The sequence below is a fragment of the Anolis sagrei genome, chromosome X (genome assembly GCF_037176765.1).
Source record: "Anolis sagrei isolate rAnoSag1 chromosome X, rAnoSag1.mat, whole genome shotgun sequence".
Classification (NCBI taxonomy): domain Eukaryota; kingdom Metazoa; phylum Chordata; class Lepidosauria; order Squamata; family Dactyloidae; genus Anolis; species Anolis sagrei.
This window is the reverse complement of record NC_090034.1, coordinates 11,133,136-11,159,108: the sequence shown is the minus strand read 5'-3', so window position 1 is coordinate 11,159,108 and position 25,973 is coordinate 11,133,136. Positions and strand designations below refer to the sequence as shown.

At 39.9% G+C, this 25,973-nt stretch overlaps 1 protein-coding gene across 3 annotated transcripts in view; it reads right to left on the bottom strand.

The window, feature by feature from the left end:
- Positions 1–216: 216 nt before the first annotated feature.
- The window catches only part of LOC137094714 (uncharacterized protein C7orf50 homolog), a 111,963-nt gene continuing 86,206 nt past the window's right edge, over positions 217–25,973 (bottom strand). For all 3 annotated transcript variants that reach the window (XM_067473155.1, XM_067473156.1, XM_067473157.1), the window contains 3 exons: positions 20,536–20,714; positions 1,413–1,494; positions 217–1,036 (listed from right to left, as the gene is read on the bottom strand). In XM_067473155.1, the coding sequence (XP_067329256.1) occupies positions 854–1,036; positions 1,413–1,494; positions 20,536–20,714 (444 nt within the window). In that variant the 3' untranslated portion in view covers positions 217–853. The remainder of the gene's footprint in view (positions 1,037–1,412; positions 1,495–20,535; positions 20,715–25,973) is intronic.

The window sequence follows — 25,973 nt, the reverse complement described above, 5'->3', positions numbered from 1 at the left end:
ATGGGCTGTCAAAAACCCAGATGAATGCTATGGTTTAAATAACAGGAAGCTGTTTTGGAAAATCTGATAATTATAGATGGACAACAGTTCAATTAGCACCTCCACTGTTTGGATAATTAGTATGCTCATTATCACAGCCCCAAGCATGCCTTTTTTATTTTGCACAAATGTCTGAAGAAGTCCACTCTCATGAAAGCAACCATCTATCAAACAAAATCACTGAAGAAATATTTATTGAACTGGAAAACAATCATGTGAAGATAATAGGAAGTTTGGGGACGTAGCAGAATGGCAGTGCAGTTTCTTTTTATGACCATGATGCATTGGAGAGCCAATGGTTTAGTTAGTCCTTATCTTGCTGAAATAAAATAAAATTCAAATGAAGGCAGACCAACATAAAGTGTTTCCAAAGCTTTAGGTTCTGTTCCGTATGTGCTAAGGATGAGTAAATGATGAAACTAGCAATTAACAAACCAAAGTAAACACAAGTATAGAAAGATGCCAGCTGCCTCTGGTTTAAGAGACTTTGGAGCAGGGAAGAATGCCTCCAACAGATGAGAATCCTAATAAAGATTGCACAGGAAAAGGCTAAAAAATATTCCTAAAAGAAGAGGTCTGGGTCCAAATGTCATTGGTTTTAATACTGACCATTTTAGTTATTACTGGATGTGCAGTGCCTTTCGAGCTTTGAGAGAGATCTGCTTTAAAAAGGGGAAGACGAAGATTAAAAACATCATTTTGACTAAAGCTGAATGTTGCGACTGAATTTTAAAGAAGCACAGCAAAGGCGCTGTTCCCATAACATTATGCAGATACATGGATCCTAGGGAAAGCCTGACAGGATGAAAGGGTTTCATGACAACAGCTGAAGAACTTTCCGAAGGCGCTCACATGTCTCCAAAAGGGCAGAATCTTCTGTTTCAGACTTGTCATATTCCTTCATCAAAGCTTCCGCTTTCTGTACAGTTGTATCTCGAGCGTTTCCTTGGAGCCCTTCAAGGTACCGCAGCAAAATGGAAAAATACTTATCAGGGACCTTTAAGAAGAAAAGGAAGAGAATGTGAATGTACTGATCAACGAGCAGCCAGTCGTTCAATGGCTCTTGGCACATGCAAAGCAATAGACAGGCATGACGAAGGAGAGGATAATTTCTCTTGTATTTTTTTTCAATTGGAATGTTTTCATGGAGAACAGTGCTAAAGTCAAAAGATTTCACGTCTTAAAGCAGTTGGTTTGTGATGCAGTCCAGAACAAGTTAGCACACTTTTATTCAGCCTCCTTTTCCCACATGGCAAGGGGTTGGATTCTGTGATTCATGAATTCATGAATACTGGTTTTACCAAAGGTGAGAGATAATGAACAAATTAAATAATACTGATGCTCAGAGCAAAGAAGACAAATATCAGGCATACCTTTTCTTTGTCATACATGTGTGTCAGGAGCCACGTTTGCCTCGTCTTCTGAAACTTCCATTCTTTGGGGTTTTCAGACCAGCTGCAGAAAAACAAGTGACAACTCAAACAAATTAAGCAAGGTAAGATAGAAAGTAAACACAAGCTTGTATATTTGGGGTCAGCAAATCCCAAGACATACTCAGAGTAAACACAGGGGTCCTAGATTACAGAAACATTCTCACTCACTTAAAGGAAAGCTATTCAAGAGCTCAGATGTCATTCCCACCTTGACAAGCAGAAATGGACCCACCCACAGTTTAATCGGTGGCTTATATTTTTAGTTGGATATATGATCATTCAGGCCATGACTGATGCCAGGCACATGAGACTGATCCCCATTATGGTCTTGTCACCAAAAGGCAGCTGACAAGGAGAAATAGGAAGTCAAGGTTATGGTTATGTTCCTGACAAGAAACCATGGATTAGGGTTATGAGGATAACAGCAGCAAGGTCTAGGTTTGTGTGTCTTCCTGTGTCCTCACACCAAACCAGTTTCACAAGTCCCATGTTTTTTTTGGCCCAATTGTTCTCTGGCCATAAAAAGAAGTAGCTCCTCCTGGAAGTGCCCACAAATGGCAAATTACCTTCCTGGCCCCCTTAGCATATCAAATAACACCACCTCCATATTTTTCAAATTTCTCACTACGCTTGGAGTCCCCTTGTGGAGAGAAAAAGCAGAATATAAATAAATGCATTTATTTATTTACAATACTTAGATCCTGCCTTTCTCTACCCCGAAGGGGACTCAAGGCACCTTACAGTCGACAATAATTTAAAATGTCTTGACTGCATTATACAATTAAAATACATTAAAAATAAAAACAAAAACTAAATACATTAAAACATTATAAAACATTACTATCACTATAAACCACACAATGTGCAATCATAGTATGCAATCATGTAATCATCATCATTATCATCTTCATTATATAATAACAATTTTGTTCCTCTGTCATTTTTTTGCACCAAAAACTTTGTTTCATGTTGATCCTCACTTCAGTACACAGGTTAACCTTTCATGAGACTGAACTGGAAAATCAAATTCAAAGCATAAAGAAAGCAGACACTATGTAAATTAAATTATTCAAAATAAATTCAAAATACTTGCAAAAGTTTTCCAAAATGCCATACTTCAATGATTAAAACATACAGAAAAGGTTCCTGGTTCTGTATATGTAAACACTAAACTACAGACCAAGCAAATGTTATGGAAAAATAATGTGGTTTGAAAACCAATGCAACTGGCTGGGAGTTGAGTGGAAGTAAAATTCATCTTTTTATATTGTTGAACCCACAGTAAAAAAATAAAAATAAAATATAGTGTTGACCTTTCCCCCTGTATCACTGGGGAGAGAGTAAGAGTTAATTCTTACACGGAATGGTACCATGGAAGATACTGTGCTGGAAATGTAAATGTCAATACCTTAAAATTGTATATTCATGCACAAAGGGGGAAATCCAATTTTGTGAAGCTGTTCAAGGAAGGCAGATAGTGCCTGATCTTAACTTGACACAAAAATATTTAAGCTCCAAAAATCCACTGGAAAGGAAATTCTACAAAAGTGCTAATGTAACTCAAACACTGTCAAGATGAATAGACTGAAAAAGATGACAAATTAAATCTATCCTGCCCTGGCAAACAAATTGCTCATGGCAATCACAAATGGGGCCAGGAGGCTTTGATGAGAACTGCTGGACTAACTGCTAAATATGAAAATATCAGCCTTTGTTTCTAAAGTCCTTGAAATCACTAGAAAGTCTGCTAACTGGGCTGCATTTCCACCCAGAGTTCTTAAAGAAGTCATGGATATCCTAAACATGAATGAGAATGACACAGAGGAAGCAAGCAATCAAAGAACAATGCCTATTTTTGTGAGCATCAATAAGCCAGAAGGAAATCAGGAGAATCCTGGTGTAAGGTTTACAGAAACTAGACCCAACACCATGTTTCTTGCTGAAAAAAGGAAACTTGGCAAGTCTGTCCAACCTGTCTGTGGTTTTAAACTCAACTCTGGATATGCTCTTCCATCTCAGTCAAATGTGAAACAGTGCTAGAGACTTGTGAAGAGAAGGGAGGGTTATTCATTCAGGCTCTTGTTGACAGAAAAGGAGGGAGAACACAACAAATGTGGAAGTTGGACAAGAATTCCAACTCGCTACCATTCTTAGCAAAGCAGAAGTACAAGAGCTAAAAGGTAATTCTCATAGTGTTTTAAGGAGAAAAGTCAAACGCGGCAAGCCAAGGGGAACCCGGCAGAGAAATGTGAGTAGAACTTTCTTAATATCACTCCCATCACTCAGGGTAGATCCAAAGTTCATCCTATGTAGAATATACCCAGTAAAATGGACATGTTAGCCACAACCTGCCACACTGACTAATGCTGGATTTAGCACTAAGGTCAAAGCCCACTCATGTAAAGTCAGAGACTGAGAATGGCCAAATGACCAGCCGGTTCAAGAAGCAAAATCAAAGGGTAGTCTGAAAGGAAGGACATATGAATGAAATGTAGTCCCCAAGGCATAGATGAGTCCAGTGGAAGCTGAATGCTCTCTCCACAGCCCTGTGATGCCACAGTAATGCCTGGAGGTGTCTGATACAACTTCAATCCCAACTTTGTATGGGCTGCAGAGAGTCCTATTTGCCCGGGATGGAACTATTTAACAGACCTCATCCTGCTTCATCCTGTGCCAAGTGTGACACAAGACAGATAGATGTGCTAGCTGTTGTGCCCAGATGTCCGTGTTGTTTTACACCTAATTTGGATTGGCCTAAGGGCGGAAGTCAGCCTTCTTAGCCAGCGATGCAATGTTTAAGGGAGAAAAAGCAACATATTTTGCTTCCCTCCCACGACGATCCTCTTGTGGGGTGGCTACAGAAGGGGAAGAAGGGCCCCACGTTCTGGCAGAAGCCCTGTTCAAGCATGCGGGATCATTTACAAACAGGGCGGTTAATCCCTCTCATTTATACACATTTTTTTATGATCATCGGGCGATGGATATGTTACCAGCCTCAGGGGAAGGAACAGAAAAAAAGCATAATACTGCTTCATTTACTTCTTCCCTCGCAATACCACAATGTCACAAATGGCCTGATATGCGCATTAAAGATATTTTTGGATGGGAGGAGATCAGGTTAGATGGAAGAGAATCTGAGCTTGGCTAAAACTGACAGCTTATTTTGGATATTACTTATGGATTAAAAGGTTTTTGAGTTGGTTTCTTTTCTTCTTCTTCTTTACTTTGAAAGGATTTCCATTTCCCCCCTTCTCTTTGGTTTCATTTGAATTATACAAGGAAAACAACATAGGAGAACATAACAGAGGAAAGGTCTCCCATTAAGATACCCAAGAAGAAAGTAATGTGCCCCGAGGAAGTTTTATAAGCCCCCAAATTGAGTGATACTTATCAATCACTTTTTCTTCAAACCAACTATTTTATGAGGAACAGCTCAGGAAGACAGATTATTCAATTTAGGAAAAGAAATGTGACATTATTTTTTTTGTATCAAAAGCATTGCATAAATTAGTATAAAACTGATAAAAACAGAAGGAGCACAAGTGGCTAAATATCTTTTGACCAAAAATGGGCAACAACAACGGTATTATTTGTAGCCTCCAACAATTCTTCCTCTGCACATGCGGCAGGGCATAGTGGACAAGCAGACAGATGCGGGGTTGCCTGTTCTGCTCCACAGCCACACAAGGTGGAGGATTCTTTTAGGTAATGTCATTTTGCCAGGTTGTCTTTTAATCTGCCCACTCTGCTTCTGAGTCTGTTCAGGGACATCCAAGTTTCCCATTCTTGGTTTGCCCCTGGAGGAAGACCCACCTATTGCCAAAGGTGACATGGTAACTATCTTTGAAAGGAGGTCAAGTGGAAGTTAGAACCAGCTTTCTTTCAGTTGCTCCAGAGATTAGACTCCATAGATTCAAATTACAAGAAGAAGAAGAAGAAGAAGAGGAGGAGGAGGAGGAGGAGGAGGAAGAAGAAGAAGAAGAAGAAGAAGAAGAAGAAGAAGAAGAAGAAGAAGAGGAAGAGGAAGAGGAAGAGGAAGAGGAAGAGGAAGAGGAAGAGGAAGAGGAAGAGGAAGAAGAAGATTCCCCTGCAGGGAATGGTGGAGTCTCCCTATTTGGAGATAGAAGTTGGATGGCCATTTCTGGGGCATACTTTGACCATGTGTTCATCTGTGGTGATAGTTGGGTGAAGTGGACCTTGCAGTCTCTTCCAACTCTACATTTGCTAATCCTCAATTGTCTTTGATACCAACTCTGGGACAATTACCCTGTGAACTCATTATCTCTAAAATCTCCGACACAAATTTCCAAGCCAACAGCAAAAGGACGTTCTTTAGATCCAACCATCGTTAGAAAAGTGACATCATGAGAACTGCAGCCCTTCCAAGAGAACTATTCTAGAAAGAACTTTTGGAAGCATTTGTGCCCTGCCTTGAAAACATCACTCATGCGAAACCAGCCTAGAGAAGCCATGAACCCACACTGAACCCCAGGGAGGATTTTGTTTTGGTGTCGCTAGGATGCCAAAGGCCCATTTGCAGCCTGGCATGTTTCACGAGGAATTTATATTGTCTAGTTACTGGGGAGGATCTATTTTAAGGGTTTTTTTGACCAGGCGACGACTCTGCAGCTGGCACCTTCAAGGAGGAGTGTCATCTCACTTAGCACTTCATCAGTTGCTCCATCTAATATGTATGAACAGATGTTTCTAATATAATTCTAGCTTGTATATACTTCGATTCTCAATTAATGGAGAAAAATGAAAACTTGGACTTGCAGTGGTCCGGTTCCAGGATCTTAGTCAACTGGAGCGAAACTTCAGGGAAAGGGAAAGATTTCTGGACGAACATTATTGACACTATGTTCTCTAATGAACAGGACATACTATAAATTCCATGAGGCTGGATATGGACATGTTTTTAAGGGGTGGGATACAGAATGATTCCAAAATAAAGTGTTATAAAGAACCGAAGCTGAACCTGAAGGTTTATTTTAATATGTGTATGTTTTAATATTTGCTTTTTATGGTTGCCTCGAGCCAAAAGAAGAGTTGGGAAATAATAAAAATTTATTATTATTATTATTATTATTTCATATACATACAAAGTAAATCCCATTTTATTCTCTCCCCCCCCCCAACTTTGTTATTGAGCTGCTGCAAATAAAACTCAAAAGAAATCAAAATATATTTTCAAGCAGATGTTATCAGTTTTTTTTTTAAAAAAAACTATGCCTTTTCTGGCATCATCCTATTAATGATAAATGGAAGGAATAACATTTGATTAAAATTCCTCTTTGATTTGATACATATCCTTTTTATTATTTTAACTCTGGGGTTTGGAAACTCTAATGACTCCCCAGAGTGTACTGATTAATAATCACGTTCAGCTGTTTAAAAATGTTAATTTTATCTCTGGTCGACAGGCTTAAACACTTCCCTGGAGCAAAGAACTGCTAGTATATTACACATGGTTGGGTTTAACTGAGTCGCTTTCCAGCTTCCCAGGAGTAAGACTGTTAAATCTTTACAAGATATAGTATAACCAGGAAACATCAGTAAATCACACTAGGTAAACATATATATATATACACACACACACACTCATAGAAATGATTTTTTTTTCCACCCATTCCACGCCAACATGGTTTTGAAAAGATTTATGCATCCCACACACTGGTCCTATGCGACAAGAAAAAGAAAGGCAGCATTAGAAAAGGGCCAAGGCTTGAAAAGAGCCTGAGGAAACAGACAAACCCAGTGGAAAAGCAAAAAGTCTTCTTATTTTAATTATAATAGAAAATAATTACGTGAATGCCCAACAAAAGCACTCCATCTGTGATAACCCTTTCCCAAAGAGCCTCATCTGATGCCTATATTCTAGTCCTACTTGGGGAAGATCCTTTTATTTCCATGGTCACTTTAAGAACTGTTTTAGTATTTCAATAACTTTGCACGCTTTTCTGCTGCTGGATTTAATCTGATTTTATATAATACAGCCTTTTATTCTTTATTGCTGGTTCTATCTTCCTTCTACAGTCAGTTACTATTATTTGTTGCCATTGTTGTTGCATTCTATCTTAGTATGTCTTTATTTATTCATCCATCTATCCTATTTACTCGAATCTCATGCTCACCTTTTTTGGCTTCATCAAAATTGGGGTGCGCATTAGATTCACATCATACGGTCATCTGAGCTAAAGCAGAATGGGAAACAGCTCCTGTTTAAGAGACCTCATCTCTATAATAATAATAATAATAATAATAATAATAATAATAATAACCCTCTTACTCTCCTCTCCTCACGGTTTGAGGTGGGTTACAACATTGCTAATGGCCATGCAATTCTGGGATTTGTAGTTTGATAGTCATCAGCATTCGTTGGCAGAGAAGTCTCAAGACCTTGTAAAAATACATCTCCAAGGATTCCATGGCATCGAACCAAGGCTATTAAAATGGATTCACTCTACAGCAGTGTTTCTCAACCTGTGGGTCCTCAGGAGTTTTGGCCTATAGCTTCCAGAAATCCCAGCCAGTTTACCAGCTGTCAGGATCTCTGGGAGTTGAAGGTGAAAGCATCTGGGGACCCACAGGTTGAGAACCACTGTTCTACAGCACAGATGTGTCCCAAGGCTTTCTTTTCCATTGCTGAAAGCTTTGATGCTCTAAAACTTTTGATTTTAAAGAAGGAATTCTAAGTAGGCAGAAAATGTAATGCATACCTTTTTGGCCAAATTACAAAGAGTGCACCTTTTGCTTCTGGGCATTGAATTTGGCAGCAAATGCTTCTTTTGGTTTCAGGGTTATGAACACTGAAGTGCACATTAGGTTTGCTGGTGCATTAGACTTGAGTAAAAACTCTATCTATCCATCCATAAATACATACATATTTTAATAAAATTTGCAATGATCTGCACACAATATGGATTCTACTCTCCAAATTCCATGATTTTAAATCAGTGCTATTCAGGCTGTTTTCTTCCTGAATCTCACCAAATCACTGAGCTGACGGCTTTTAATATGTGCTTTTTATTACGATGATGTATTTTAACTATGTTGTGTCCTGCCTCAAGCTGCAACCAGAAATAATCCCCAGAGCATCACTTTTAGTAGCATTAATTTAGGCATGAGACTTCCATAAAAATCCTCCCAAAACTGTAATTTTACTAATATTTTAGGGAAAATCTGGCCCAATAAGAAGCACAATCTGATATAAACGTGGTTCTGTAAGGATGCCTACAAATAAACATAAAGCCAGTCTCTCTGGTTAACCAAACACTAATGGTTTCCTCTTTTCTAACGTTCAAGGTCCCTTTTGGTTTCCTAAAGGGATAGCCAGGCAAATAGGAAGCTCACATCAAGTCTGCTTAGAAAATCCTGAGCTTCTTACATGGCGTGTGGCATTTAGTTTAAATGTCAATTAAACTAATGTAATTACTACATATCCTGAAGTTTAATGAATTGCTAAGAACATTCATTTATGCAACATTTTGTTTTACTTGAAATGAGAATCATTAGGAAGGGAAGTATTTAATATTTGGGGGGTGGATATTAAATTTGTAAATGAAACAGTTATTTTACAGGCAGGCAAACCTTAGTTCTCAAATATTTTTTACACCTGTTACGTACTTTTACATGCAAGAGGAAATGCTCACAGCAGGATGCGGAGCTTCAATATTAATCCAGTTTTACAGCTGTTATGTTTTATCTGAGAATGTTTATGACTAGAAGGATCCATGGACCAAACTGAAAGGCTGAGAGGGAATGGGAAAGGAATACTTGTTTATTCAGCAGCTAACTATATATATATAGTCCCCATACACTGGAGGGATAGTTGAAATGTTTAACAAAGCAATCGTTATAATCATAGGCGATCCATTGTGGCTGAGTCTGATTGTCTTCAAGGGTAGTCTTGGTGATAGTACTGAAATTGTAGAGATCTATTTTGAATCTGCATGGTCTTTCTTTCACAATGAGGACATTGATTTCCAGGTGGAAGGGGGTCCCAACAAGGGGTTCCTTGTGGCGCCTTCTTCCTCTTGGCACGTTTCTCCCTTTCACCCTCTATTTGTAATTCTTCAAAATCCATACTATCATTGGTAACAGATGACCTCTTCATAGAATCATAGAATAACAGAGTTGGAAGAGACCACGTGAATCAACCAGTCCAACCCCCTGCAATGGAGGAAAAGCATGTTCCAATGCTCAAGGCCCAGGGCTTCCCAGTTCTCACCCAGTGTTTATTCCACATTATTTGAGGTCAGCTTTAAGCCCATCTATAAACCTTTGTGATGTCCACCAACATTCCGTTGTCCATTCCTGAGCTGATAGTGAAGTAGCTGCTGTTTTGGGAGATGGTGATCTTTGGGCCTTTGGACAACAGGACATTCGGTCCAGCAAAGTGGATGGTGGAGGATCATGGTTTCGATGCTGGTGGGCTTTGCTTTGATGTTTGTCCTCCTGTCGTCTTCCCAAGAGATTTGCAGGATTTTTCAAAGGCAACACTGATGGAATCGTCCCAGAAGTTGAGAGGGACGTTTGTGGACAGTCCATGTTTTGCATGCAAACAACGGAGTTGGAAGGACAACAGCTTTATAAACAAGCATCTTGGTATCTCTAGGAATGACCCAATCCTTGAACACTCTCTGCTTCATTTGAAAAAATGCTGCGCTTGCAGTGCTCAGATGGTGTTGTAGTTTTGTGTCGATGTTAATGTTGATCATTAACAAAGCAATGTGGTGGCAAGAAAGTCACTCGGCTGACATTTTGGGGCAGGCAGAACAAGGCTTTATTTATTTATCGTGTCAGGAGTGAACCAAAACGGTTGTACTGTATTAAAAAAAACCAGACAAACTAACAAAACACAAAGTTTGCAGACTTGGTATTCTATTTGACCAGTAGCTGGCCACTTGGAGTGCCTCTGGTGTTGCTGCAAGAAGGTCCTTCATTTTGCATGTGGCAGGGCTCAGGTTGTTCCAGAAGCGACCAGAAGAACAAGGCTAAAGTCCGTATTTCAAGCTCAAGATTACATCTTGGTGAAACATTTACTTTTTAAACTAATCCCAAAGCAAGCTCACCACACTTTAAGGATCCAGTATAGAAGTACTAGAAAGCCTATAAATGCATTTGTATTAACATTTTTTTTCGAGTCAGGAGTGACTTGAGAAACTGCAAGTTGTTTCTGGTGTGAGAGAATTGGCCATCTGCAAGGACATTGCCCAGGGATGCCCAGATGCTTTACCATTCTGTGGAAGGCTTCTCCCATGTCCATGCATGGGAAGCTGGAGCTGACAGACAGGAGCTCACCCCACTCCCCAGATTTGAACCACCGACCTTTCGGTCAGCAGTTCTGCTGGCACAAGGGTTTAACTCATTGTGCCACCGGGGCCTCCTCTGTATTAGAAAATAAATTGTGGGGAGGAAATAAAATCAAGACTCCAGATAACTGGTACCTGCTAGATGAGATCCTAATCTATTTTTTTCTTCAAGGACAATTTTCCAATACAAACTCCACATCACTGATACTTGAATAAACATTTTATTATATTTTGCTTCATTTTATTTTATTTCTTGGTACAGAGCATTCTCCAGAAAGTGCCTTGATATATTTCGCAGTGGGCTCTGTAGTTTCAGCTCTACACACCACAAAGCAATGAAGAATTAATGCATCAGCATTATAAGAATGTTTCATTTCCTATCAAAGGTGTTTATTTATATAGCAAGTCTGGAATAACTGAATTACCTCCTCTCTTTGTGGGGTGAATGCTCACCTACATATATCTTTATCTATCTCTCTAAGCTGTAGATGTAAATGTTACAGGCAATGCTTCTGGGATTTCATTACCAATTCTAAACTTATTTCTTTAGGCTGAGGAACTGGTTAAATGGAAGGCAATTGTTATGTACCTAATGAAGTGAGAATTTGTCTACTCAAACTCACTGTACAAAAAAGTCTTTAAGATGCCACATTTCCACTTTTAAAAAATCAGATATATGAAAAGAGGAATTCTTGTGGAACCACTTTTCGACCTACTATTATAAGCCTGACTGAATTAATTTAAGCTAAATGTTTTTGAGCTCCTGGTCTTGAAAGGACTTTGCAAAATGTGATTTCCCCCTGTACTGTGGCCCCAGGCCCCAAGATTTAGGAACAGAAACGAGTCCCCTGCAGACTTTGTATCCAGCAAGTGTGTTTAAATGGAGGATCATAAGACTTTTCATCATGGATTCTGTTCAGTATTACAGCTTGTCTCATCAATAGCCCCCAAATTAGATTGATATTTTGATAGCCTTGCTTTGTGCAAAGATAATGCCAGGATACACAGCTTCAGTTGCCTAGTACTTACAACACTGAAACAGGCTTATGATTGTGAAGTGGTTAAATGGATTAGCTTTTAGCAGGAGCAGGCTGGACTTCAATCTTTATTTTTCTCTGAGCAGCAGGAGCATCACTCAAAACTTAGCCCTTTCAAAAATTATGTTTATTCTGGCTTTAATTTTAAAGCCAGTTTTTGGTGCAGGTGGAGCTATTTTTCTCTGTTTCTTTGTGTGAAGAGCTGCTATGTGTAGAACTAGAAACTCACAATTCTGCATGACTAAACAAGCCCCTAACCACTTCTTAAGATACATCTACAATGTAAAATGAACGCAGTTTGACACCACTTCAATCGTTATTACTCAGAGCTATGGGATGTTGGGAGTTGTCGTTAGGACTCTTTCGAAAAGGCTAAAGATTTATAACTCCCATAATTTTATAGCATTGAGCCATGGCAGTTAAAAGTGATGTCACACTGCATGCATTCAGAGATTTTTTAATAAGTTCCAATGTTTAATTCTACTTTAATATTTGTATGATTTCTAAGTTTTAAACTATATATTGTATTTTATAGACTGGTTTGGGTCTCTTTTCAAGAGAGATAAAGCAGGATGAGGATGATGTTAATAATAATAATAATAATAATAATAATAATAATAATAATAATAATAATCACACAATCCTAGACACTTGGGAAGACACAGGTCGCAGGTTCGAATCCGGGGAGAGGTGGATGAGCTCCCTCTATCAGCTCCAGCTTTTCATGCAAGGACATGAGAGAAGCCTCCCACAAGGATTATAAAAACATCAATTCATCCGGGTGTCCCCTGGGCAATGTCCTTGCAGACGGCCAATTCTCTCACACCAGAAGCGACTTGCAGTTTCTCAAGTCGTTCCTGACATGACCAAAAAAAACTTGGGAAGTGTCCGACGTGTGATCCAATACAACAGCCCGGAGTGTGTGGTGTGGACTCATCTTGTTGTGTTTCAAATAATAATAATGATAATAATAATAATAAGTAGACATTATTATTATTATTATTATTATTATTATTATTATTATTATTATTATTATTATTCTACAGTACAAATATACTCTATGGAAAAAAAAGGACCCCAAATATGCATTGCATGCTGGCCAATTGCCTCCTTCAACAGAAAGCCTTACTGACACAATCAAATTCTCATTTTAGAGCAAACATTCTGTTGGAGCACACATTTTAATACAGTCAAGTGTAATAAATTGGAATCTTTTACAAGAAACTCTTAAATTAGGAAAGGTCAGCAGCACCAGATGAGATGGTGCTCTCAGCATCAGAAAAAAGCCATCCTGCAGGGATTCCAAAATTTTGATAGGTGTGGGCTGGGAGGCCAACCTGCAGAGACTCTGGCAGCTTTACGCAATTAAATCCAGATTCTTCTCAGTGTGGGTCCTTCTGGATCTGTCGCATAAGCTCATGCCACTATTTTTTAGCACAGTGTATTATATAAATGTAACCAAACAACAAGAGATAAATTTCCATGACTCAAGCAACCAGGCAAAACAATAATAATAAGACAGCATGAGAGCTGGGGCAGAACCTAGAGCAAGAAATCAAAACAAACTCGTTCCAGATGTTAAAGCTGTGCTTTAAAAAATGGTGAGAGATGCACAAGCAATTGTTTCTAGATCTTTGCTTTTGCATGCGGGCAGGTAGGAAGAACTATATCTCTGTGCTCTCCTCGGAAAACGGTAATGTTCCTTGGGACCAGAGATCTGAAATAAACGTAAGACAGACCATGTGGTGAAGTATCCTCTTGCCAATTCCTCATCAAGACCTACATCCCAGAGGGGCATCATCATCATCATCAACAACAACAACATCATCATCATCATCAGTTGAAACACAACAAGATTAGTACACAATCTTGTATTGGATCACACATTGGACACTTTCCAAGTATCTAGGACAGTGGTTCTCAACCTGGGGTCCCCAGATGTTTTTGGCCTTCAACTCCCAGAAGTCCTAACAGCTGGTAAACTGGCTGGGATTTCTGGGAGTTGTAGGCCACAACATCTGGGGACCCACAGGTTGAGAACCACTGATCTAGGACTATGTGATGTATTGACGAATAATGCATGCAGATCCCATTAGGGTGGCCTTTTGCAGCTGATAGATGGTAATTTTGTCAGCGCCAATTGTTCTGAAGTGCAGGCCAATTTTTTTAGGCACTGCACCCAGTGTGCCGATCACCACTGGGACCACCTTGACTGACTTGTGCCAAAGTCTGCAGTTCGATCTTTAAAGCCTCATATCGTGTCAGCTTTTCCAGTTGTTTCTCTTCAATCCTGCTTTCACCTAGGATTGCAACACCGATGATCCATACTTGGTGTTTTAATATGATTGCAAGGTCAGGAATATTGTGCTCCCAAACTCTGTCAGTCTGAATTCGGAAGTCCCAGAATAGTTTGATGTTTTCATTTTCTGTAAGTTCTTCAGAATTGTGATCCCACCAGTTCTTTGTCACAGGCAGATGGTAGTTGTGGGGCAAGTTCCAATGATGATGATGATGGTATCATTAGCCATTTTTGATTAGTGAAATGCCTATGTAACTATTCCTGCCACAGTGCCATTTGGTCCTGGAAGAGGGCTTGGAGTAGGGAGTCCTCCCTAGTCCCTTGAACCAACCAGAGACATCTTCACCTAGGTCAGGCCTTCTTGGATGCTAAGAGCCACCACCAAGACCTCTCCAGCTTTTCAGTTCTGACTCCTCCCCTTTTCCCTTTATCTTCTTATCCTTCTTTATCTTCTTTCTTCACCACCACCTCCTTTTCTTTCTCATCTAATCTTAGTTTTCTTCTTCTCTTCTTTTTCTTCTTCCTCTCTTTGTCCTCTTTTGCTTCTCCCTCCTCTTCTTCTTTCTCATGCTCCTCTCCTCCATTTTCCTCCTCTCTTCCTCCACATCTTCCTCTTCTTCCTCCTCACTCTCCTCCACCACATCCTTTTTTTTCTTGCCTTACTCTTCCTTTTCCTTCTCTTCTTCGTTCCTTTCTTCTCCTTCTCCTCTTTCTCCTTCTTCCTCTTTGTCTGCTTTTCATCCTCCTCTTCTTCCACTTCGGCAGTGTTGTGGCAACCTCTTTGTAGGTTAATGGCAAGATTGCTCTCCGTGGTTCTGAACCAAACCCAGATCCCTGGACTGCATTGGCAACATTGGTTGTGGTCCTGTTTTCTCTCGGGATTGCTGTCATCACTCACCTAAGACTGCACACAAACTTGGCTGAGTGATGACCTGAAACAGATGATGGATTCTTTAATGGACAGTGCCTCAATAATATATAAACCTTAGGAAATTCAGAATACTCACATTGCAAATAAGGGGAGGAGGCTGAGACACAACTCAAGACATATCTCTTCTGGCAGGAGATACTCAGTTAATTTTAATATGTATTTTAATCAGCATTGTATCCATGAATTTTGACCTGCATTTTAACTATTTTAATAGTTATATGTATTTTAATAGTCGTGTGTTTTATGTCTCTGTTTTAACCATGTTGCATTCTTTGCAAGGAGAGGCAGGCAATGTTGTTGTTGTTGGGAGAGTATTTGCCAGTGAATTTGTGGGAAAAGAAAGTTCGGAATTGGGTGGGGGCAATTTATCAATTTATATAACAAAAGTCAAAATAGCCATCCATCCATCTAATCTATCTATGTTTGTATGCATTTTCCAAGATGGCTCTCACATACAAAGAGCATTGCGAACTCCATTAGCAATGGATCTGGACCAAACTTGACACACAGATCCACTATGACCAACTTTAAATACTGAATGGGTTGGGGGGGGGTTACAGTTCACCCCACATCCAGAGAGCCCTGTGACTCCCATTGACAATGGATCTGGACCAAACGTGACACACCCATCATAACCAACAGAAAATACTGGAGGGATTGGAAGAAATTGTTCCACAATGTTGGGAGTTGTGGTTCACCCACAATCAAAGAGCACTCTGAGCCCCACTGATTATTGATCTGGATCAAATCTGGAACACAGACACATCATGACCAAATTTAAATACTGGTGGGGTTTGGGGGGCGGGGGCGCAATAACAGATGATGATGGGAATTGTAGTTTATCCACATCCTTATGGGGCCAGTCACAAAATCCAAAAATAAACCTCTGTATTTCTAATGTTTATCTTTACAAAATACCTAAACCAGGCATCGCTGGATATCTAAACCAGTAGAAAACGCAAATAAATAGTTAGAATTTGAGGGTTCCCCCCTCTCCCCATTATTCCTTGACTGGTTCTCTGACAGTGATATGCTTATTATAATGCCAGGAAAAACCTGCAGCAAATATTTCTGCTTGAACAAATGTTGCACACAAGCAATATCTGGGGTGATAATACTATGCAAATGAACACACCCCATTATGCCTACTTTACCATGTGCTAAACCAAAACAAGGTTCTAGTTGGCTTCTTTTTTCATTCTGAGATGGTGCTTGACATGGTTGACTTTTTAAAAATGTAATGAGGCGGCATCCTTTTAATACAAGGTGCACATGGCTGGGTTAATCTGCTCTTTTTAGCACAGGTATTCACGCTCCTTCAATTACAAGGTGTTATTAGCATCAGAAGTCACTTTAAGGTGTTTCCCCTCAACCATGGAAATTCGTAATGAGCATCCCATTAAGTTATGAGTGATTTCTGGTTTAATGTCTCTTGAAAAGGATTCTCAAAATAGTCCCCGATGGCTCATGGGCTTTGAATGGAATGACTCAGGGTGTATTTGCACTACAGATGTAAGCTGATTTAACACACATTCCCTCTCTCCTGGGGAATCTCTGGCATGTGAAAGAGATTAAGGAGTCTCTAACAGAATATTTTGTAGCTGCAGAAAACTACAATTCCCAGGAGTCAAACATGGGGGAGGGGGGGGGGGAGGAGAGAAAACATGGAGGAGAGCAAGTAGGGGCTATGGGGAGGGATCGCGGTAGGAAGTAAAACACAGATTTAGAAGATACCCTCAAAGTTCAATCCCCTTCAGACAGGAAGACACATTCAAAGCCATCCCATCAGACAGCCATCCAGCCTCAGTTCAAAACCCTCCAAAGAATGGGAATCCACTGGAAGAAGCCCCCAAAGGGCATCCAGTCTAACCTCCTTCAGCCAGACAGGAAGGCACAGTTAAAGCCCTTTCAACAGACAGCCATCCAGCGTCAGTTCAAAACTCTCCAGAGGAGGAGACCCCACTGGAAGAGGCCCCCAGAGGGCATCTAGTCCAACCAAACCCCTTCAGGTAGGAAGGAACAATCAAAGCACCCCTGGATAGCCACCCAGCTTCATTTAAAAACCTCCAAAGAGTGAGGTGCTGATGCTGTTCAAGTATAGGTACTGCTATAAGATTTATAATTTGCACAATTTTTATTGAGTTCCAGTAATTATAAGTAAAATGGATGTGTTTCTAATTAATAAAATAAAATCTAGTGAAAACTATGTTTGTGATTAACTGCATGGAGTGGCTATCATAGAATCATTGACCATGTGGGCCACCCAGGCCAGCCCCCTGCCAAGAAGCAGGAAAATTACATTCAAAGCACCCCTGATAGATGGCCATCCAGCTTCTGTTTTAAAGTCTCCAAAGAAGGAGCCTCCACCACACTCCAGAGCAGAAAGTTTTACTGCTGAACAGCTCTCACAGTTAGGAAGTTATTTCCTGATGTTCAGGTGGAATCTCCTTTCCCGTAGTTTGAAGCCATTGTTCTGCGTCCTAGTCTCCAAGGCTAGAAAACAAGCTTGCTCCCTCCTCCCTATGACTTCCCCTCACATGACCATAATGTCTCCTCTTGGCCTCCTCTTCTGCAGCCTAAACATGCCCAGCTCTTTAAGCCACTCCACATAGGGCTTGTTCTCCAGACCCTTGATAATTTGCATCGCTCTCCTCTGGACACATTCCAGTTTAGATTCAACATCTCCCTTTAATTGCAATGTCCAGAATTGGGCACAGTATTCCAGGTGTGGTCTGACCAAGGCAGAATATTGAGGTAACATGACTTCCCTGAATCTAGACACTATACACCTATTTATGCAGGCCAAAATCCTATTGGCTTTTTTTTTTTTTTTTTGCCACACCATGACATTGTTGGCTCATGTTTAACTTGTTGTCCACAAGGACTCCAAGATCTTTTTCACACGTACTGTTATCAAGCCAGGCATCATCCCCCATTCTGTATCTTTGCATTTCATTTTTTTCTGCCTAAGTGGAGTATCTTGCATTTGTTCCTGTTGAAGTTCATTTTGTTAGTTTTGGCCCATCTCTCTAATTTGTTAAGATTGTTTTGAATTCTGCTCCTATAGATGAAACCACTCAGAAATCTACTGTAGTATATAAGAATTGTAAAGGAGAAAAATTCCAAACTTTGTTTACACAATAAAGATTTATATGTGTATGTGTGTGCGCGCGCGTGCATATAGAGCAGTGGTTCTCAACCTGGGGTCCCCAGATGTTTTTGGCCTACAACTCCCAGAAGTCCCAGACAGTTTACCAGCTGTTAGGATTTCTGGGAGTTGAAGGCCACAAACATCTCGGGTCCCCAGGTTGAGAACCACTGATATATATATATATATATATATAGAGAGAGAGAGAGAGAGAGAGAGAGAATATAGAACATGGAAATCTTATATGGGGTTTGTTTTAACCCCTGGCTTGCTAGCAAAGCTGAATTTCTGTGTTGTGAAAGGATGCATGTCTAAAAAGCATGTCAGCAACATGAAAAATTTGGAAATTTCAGATCTAGGGGCTTCCAAATTTTGAAAGAGCACAAATCTTGTTCTAGTTAAATTAGTATTAGCTGTATCAACTGAGAATGGGTTGATAATGCTCCTTACAGCAGCAGACTGTTGTCACATCAAAGAAAAAGCATGCTGTCTGATAGTTGGAGTGTTAATTCTTCCACAATCCTCCCCATCCATAATGAACTGAAGAAGATCTGTAAGGAGCTTAATATGGTTGCTGAATTAAACAGCTCTTTTCTGGGTCATAAAAGCAAAATGACACTGCCAAAGGTCGGGGGCTGTAGAATACAAATTACAGACACCTTGCTTTCAGACAGAATTAAACCTCATATTTCCTGAGAATTTAAGAACAGCCTTATTAGATTAGACTGAACGTCTTGGCTTGGACTCTCTTGTCAACTGCAGATGCTGAGATATTGGCTTGAATAATAGAATCCCAGCTGAAAAAGACCACATGGGCCATCTAGTCCAACACCCTGCCATGCAGGAAAAGCACAATCAAAACACCCTCAACAGATGGCCATCCAGCCTCTGTTTAAAAGCCTCCAAATAAGGAGCTTCCACCAGACTCCAAAACAAAGAGTTCCACTGTTGAACAGCTCTTACAGCCAGGAAGTTCTTCCTAATGTTCAGATGGAATCTCCTTTTCTGTAATTTGAACCCAATGCTTAGTTGATTCCAAGTCTCCAAGGCATCAGAAAACAAGATGCCTTGGAGACTCCCGCTTCCTCTATCTCCCTGAGTCCCTTCGGGGAGATAGAGAGGAATATAAATAAAGTTTTACTATTATTATTATTACTAGGTCATGAAACTGAGAATCAGGATGCAAATCCCCCATTCAGTCATGAAGTTCACTGATCAACAGTAAAGGTCATTCAAAAATGACACAGATCAAAAGAAGCCAGTGATCCCTTGCTTTCTCAACTACATTGCTGCAAATATCTTGCACTAAAATATATTTCAAAGTACTGTTCGAGCATACACTCATCTAAGAACATTTGAAAAAAAAGGGTGAAGAGTCCCAGCCGTTCTCCATGTTGAGAATATTGCTGCCGTCATCCCGCTCCCACTCCATTATGAGGATTATATAACAAAAAAACACACACATGGCCCCCAGCTTGGAATGCCATTAATTTCCTCCCTCCATGCTGAAAAGTTGACAGCGATAATTTAGACTGTCTGAGGATCCTGCTCTTTGACAGAGCCTGGAATGATTCCAAATGCTAACTTGTATTTAGTAACATTCTGGATTTCGTGAGTGGAGACTTGGTCCCTGCTTGGAAAAAAATAAACGCTCCCTTGTGTTTATCCAGATTCTATAATTGGCTGTAGGCTGCTATATAGAAGGCTTTTTAAACTTTAACTCTAACCAGCCCCCAGAATTGAATTATAAGTCCTACACGCAAATAGACTAATTATAGCAAATAATTATCTGAAGTCTGGAACCATTCACTTTCTCTGGCATATAATTACCAAAACCCCGGTATGCAAATATACAGCTTTGTTCCTCATTGGGTTTTATTTAAATGCTCTTTTATATCGACCAAACATCACATAATACTAGTCCTCAAACCAAGCTGCTTGATTTTCAAGATACTTGCTTATATAGCAGACTAAAATAAAAAAAAGATATTTGGGATACTGAATGCCCTGCATCACTTTCTGAACGGAAACAAAAGCAAGCCAGCAAAAAGCAACTTGGATCCCAGCCATACCTTTTGTAGATCATTCTTAATTAAGTTCAACGTAAATTTAGCTGTTAGAAAGATGTTAGAAAGCTCAGCTCACATGCATCCCATGCCAACTCAGGTAAAGTTTCCTATCAGTAAACAACACCTCAATGAAATAACTGTTATTCATTGCTATATGATGGCCTGGAACTGAAAAACTGTGGGAAGTTCTATATTTTCAAATCTAAAACGACACTATTTTTTGTTTGTTTCTATGGATGGGTCTTCTCAATAGGGTCAAACTTACGAAGTTAAGTAGTTCAATGCCAACTCTAAACCTGAGGGTTTCTTAGGCACTTCCTTCTTGGCAATGATCCCTGCTTCTCGCATTAATCTCTTTTCCTCCTTCTTGCGCTCTTTTTTCAACTTTCGTTCCAGTATCCTCTTCTCCTCTGGTGAAAGATCTTGGTCTTGCTCTTCCTTTTTCTTAAAAACAAAACAAAACAAAAAACACACTCAGTCCATTGTTGATTAGGAAATGCGCTTTGTGATGAAATACTGGTTGAATGTGGAAGGGGGAAACAATAAGGAAGGATGCAAAGCATCTCCTTGACACACTTGAACCAGACATGAAATATAATACAGTACAATGTAGCAGCAAAAATAGAGGAAGAAAAGTCTTTAGGGAACTAAAATAGCCAAAAGATGCCAGTTGCCACCAGGAAGGTGTTTCATGATAGGTTTGGATCTGTTCCTGAACAGCCAAGATACAAGGGCCCTTAAATGCTTGGGCCCTGAGTAAAAATATAAAAGAATACTATAAAACCGATCTTTTTGTGACAATAATTCCTCCACTAGACTGAACATCACTCATCTGGACACTCATCTCAGCCTTGTCTATTATACATTATACATTATAGGGCCTTGTTCAATTTATTCAATGGAAATAAGAGGATAATCTGTATTTCTGTACCCAATTATAGATATTTTTTTCTTCAGACATGTTCACTGGGTTCCCTTGGCCCCGATCTTCCATCATCTGTTTGCAAGATGCTTGAGTTCTTATTGGTTAGACCAAGCATGGGCAAACTTCGGCCTTCCAGGTGTTTTGTGGAAATGAAAATGAACAAAATCTGGCTACCAGTATTAAAAAAACTCTAAAATTAGAACAGCACAACAGAGAGGAAACCAACAAGGACTCTAATCACCTCTCAACAAAAGATTGCTCCAGGCACTGCCAGGCAATCAAATGCTAATCAAGGTAGTCAGTTGAAACATCCATACCTAGCTCCAAAAGACAAGAGTCCTTTGTCCCACCCTGGTCATTCCACAGATATATAAACCCCTTTTTCCTAGTTCCAACAGACCTCACTACCTCTGAGGATGCTTGCCATAGATGCAGCCGAAACGTCAGGAGAAAATCCCTCTAGACCATGGCCATACAGCCCGAAAAAACCTACAACAACCCAATAATAAATAATGTGTGCAAATGACTGACATAAGTACACATTACATTTCTAAACAGTGGTAAACATAACGTGGGCAAGTGCCCTGTTTGTTGGCAAACTTTATGCCAAGCTTTAACCTTCTGACTGGAGGTTACAGCCAATATCTTGATTGAAAAGCCTGGACACAAACAGGAAAAACAAGAAGGCACTCATTCCTTACATACAAAGCAAGGGAACAAATAGATAAGAGGCCTGATAACTTGTTCTTGAATCTGGCTGGAAATTAACTTGGCTGCTTTGAGTTGATTTCTCCTTGCTTCCACTCACATTCTTCTCTGTCAGTCTGTTGCAATACTACCTTTAAAGACACTGTGACCCAAAAAAATGTGAGGACAAAATCAGAACTCAGCTAAGGCCCTTTAATTTATCCATCCACTCAGAACTGTTCAAAAGAAATCTAAGTGTCAGAGATAGATAAATATTTGAGAACAAAGCTATGCCTGTAGTCAAATCTGCAGCACCTTTCCTGGAGAAATATTGACTGTAAGCATCAAAGTAAGGGCTGCATGTGTTGCCAGAGCATTTTTGAAAAACTGTGTATGACAGGATGCAGGGTCTTTATGTAATAGGCAATTGTTTAAAAATCCTATTTGTTGAAACAAGCAATCACTTCAGGACAGGATGAGAAGATAGAGGACATAAAAGTGTGCTAATCGCTGCATTGTTTGTTAAGATCGAATCAAAACAATGAGATGTATGTGACATGTAGAGAAATCTAACGAACTTGTTTATTTCTGCTACAAACCACAATGCTTTAGATTCAAGTGACTCTGCTCCCTCTGACAAAAGAAGCCTTCCTGCTTCCTACAGAAGAACCATAAATGCTTATCGCTCTCCTTCTTCCTCCAGATTCCCTAATCAAAAATCTCTTTATTCTTCTCCCTGGCTCATGTTTTCCACAATGGAAAAAGACGAAACAATAGTCCTGAGGAAGGAACACCGGACCTTGATTTGGGCGTATCAGATCGACAAGCAATTCCCAGTGTTGTTCTCTTCTTAAGGAGTTGGCCTGGATGAAGGGAGTCAAGGCTCCTAAGCCAAAGTAAACAGCGAAACAACCCACACCACACATATTATTAATTTGTATTAATGCCCGATTCACACCGCTTTCAGATTCTAAGCCCTTTGAGTTCTTCTTGAAAGAATGCTGGGTATTTTTATCGCTCTTGAAAAGCCACTAATCACACTGTGCCTTCTCCTCTGGATGATACGCTCCCTCCAGTTTTCAACAAACTGTGGCAAATTTATTGAGACGTTTCATTTAGAAATACATATACACATATTTTAGGTTTGTCCAATGGAATGCCTGACCGTAATTTAAGGGTTTAGTACATACAGTAATATTAAAGAGTGGAGCCAAGTCAAATTCACCTCTGAGCTAGCCTCTTCTTCTTAAAGAATGCTTCTGAGGAAAAGCTTCACTGGTGAACCATTATGGGGCATGATTCAGGCTGGACTGGGACCAGGTTCAGATCATGCCCAGCCATGAAATTCATTGGACTAGCTACTTTCTTTCAGCCTATTAAATGGCAGCCCTTTATTCTGTCTTTCTCTAACTTCTGTGCTCTTTTTTGTTGGTTTTGGCTGTAAGCTTTGTAGGGCCAATGATGCTTCCCTGGGCTGAGGCTTCATGGTATTTTAGTGATGATCTGAGGACTTCATTAGATTTACTTGCTTTTCAATTGTATACTTTTTTTGTAAGTGCCTAGATTCTTCTACATTTTGGTAAGCTCCTCTTTCTCCTAAGGAAAAAGAAAATGGAATGCTATGAGGAGATGCTATAAGCCAGGGCTGTCAAACCTATTTTAATTGAAGACCACATCAGACTTATGGCTGCCTTCAAAGGGCCAATGAATCTATAGATAGAGAATCTGTGGAGACAATGAATCATAGAATCAAAGAGTTGGAAGAGACCTCATGGGCCATCCAGTCCAACCCCCTGCCAAGAATAAGGAAAATTGCATTTAAATCACCCCTGACAGATGGCCATCCAGCTTCTGTTTAAAAGCTTCCAAAGAAGGAGCCTCCACCACACTCCAGACCAACTATTAATTTTTTGCATAGTGGTTAGTACTCTTTGGTTTTACCTAATTTGGGACCCCAGATGTTATTGAATGGCAACACCCATCAGTTTTTATTGCCCCCCATGCAAACTTGGGATAATGGGAATTGCAACCCAAGAGCACATGGCTGATATCTAATGATAAGAAGACAGGAGTTGTGGTCAACCATCTGGAGGGCCACATAAAATGGGATGGCAGGCCAGATTTGGCCCACCCTTGGGCCTTCAGTTTGATGCAGGTGATATACAGAGATGCATTCTGCTTTTGAGAGCCCTTTTCTTTCAAGCTGGAAAATAACAAAAATATTGAAGGTCACAAATAGAAGAGGAAGAGAGTCCAGTGAAATGCTATGCCTTTGGCTTCAAGGTCAACATAAGAGTAAATTATAAAGGTCTAGGCTACCATAGCATCATCTAAAACCTTAAAGTGGGCTTCTAGCCTCAATCCGGGCACAAGGTTTTACAAAACATTCCTTCAAATAACCTGTTGATTTGTGGCAACCCCATGAATTGCACATGAGTACTTAGAGGTGGTTTGCCCATTCCTTCCTCTGAAATACAGCCTACAGCTGCCAGTATTCAATAGTTGTCTCCTATCTAAGTACCAACCAGGGCTCTCTTTGCTTTGCATCCAAGGTAAGATGAGTTCTGGTACCTTTGGGATATTTAGGCCTTGATAGATCATAGAATCACAGAATAATAGAGTTGGAAGAGATCACATGGGCCATCTAGTCCAACTCCCTGCCATGCAAGAATTGGTCTGGAAATGGATGCTACGGCCTGAGTTTGGATGAAACAGGTTAGTTCCTATCACTCCATTTAATAAATGCTAAAAAATTCTTATAGAGCAGTATTCCAATCTAATTTCAGAGAATAACAGTGATGCTCTGAGACATTCATTATTTCTAAAGGTTACCCTGACAATCCTTTGACGGTCTTTATGTGCCTTAGCTACCCACTTAGTTAGGCTGTGATCAGGTCGTGTCCCCATTGACTCAGAACAAAGGCTCACAGACAGGGATGCAAAATAGTCATATCGGGGCCAAGTATGCAAGAATTTTTACTGCAATGTGGAGTACTGTGTCACAGCTTGATCAGGAATGCAAACCAATAGTGGCAGAGACACCCACATCTGAAGGGCATAGAGCTCATAGCATGCTTCTGAGCAGAGAAAACAGTGAACTTAGAAAAGCTTTGGGATTCAGAATGGAAAGGTCTGAGGAACAAGATTAAGCAGCAAAGAGAGTCGGGGGGGGGGGGGGTGGCTGAAAAAAAGCAACTTTTATAAGTTCTGGTTGCTGGTGGTCGTAATAATGCAATACATTTCTAAAACGGTTCATGTGTATAATCTTGCATTTAAGGAACACTTTCCTAATACAAAAATTAAGTTTATACAGTCCCCAAGTTACGAACAAGACAGGTTGTTCTTAAGCTGAATTTGGATGTAAGTCGGAACAGGTACTCCAACCTATCTCTCTCTCTCTCTCTCTCTCTATATATATATATATAGAGAGAGAGAGAGAGTTAGTTTACGATTTAGGTTAGCATATGGGTCAACACACATAAGGTGTTTGTCTTGCTGTCTTTGCCCGTTCAGAAGATTTCGCCCCACTTTCTGTCCCTGTGATAATTAGATTTTTTTAAAAATTGGCTTGTTGTTGAAACAAGAATTGGTGATAAAGCTTCAGTGGATACACCTTTTCCCCATGATAACTCAGGAGTTGTTTTCCCTTCTGTGGACCAGGTTTCTCTAACTTCCTGTTGTTCTTAAAGTAAGTCATTTGTAAGTTGGATGTTTTTAACTCCAGGACTGCCTATAATCATGTTTTCTGGGAATTTCCTACTGGAGAATATTTAAAACAATGGGTCTCTCTATGTAATTTTTGTGCTTCTCAGAAATATGTTTGGTTTGATAGGAAGCAGCATCAGAGTATGCAGTTTTAATTGAACACACACTTCCTGTTTTAGTATTCATAACAGGAGTTTAGAAGCACTGTGTGTGTGAGAGAATAGATGAATGGATGAATGTATCGTTCTTCTCTTCCTTTCTAACAGCTAAAAGGATGCTTTTCTAGTGCAGAAAGGTACAAAGGCTTGTTCTCATTTAAATCCAGCTTCCTGGTGAACTTCCTTGGATTTTTTCCCTGCTTGACTGCATCTAAAGCAATCTTTCTG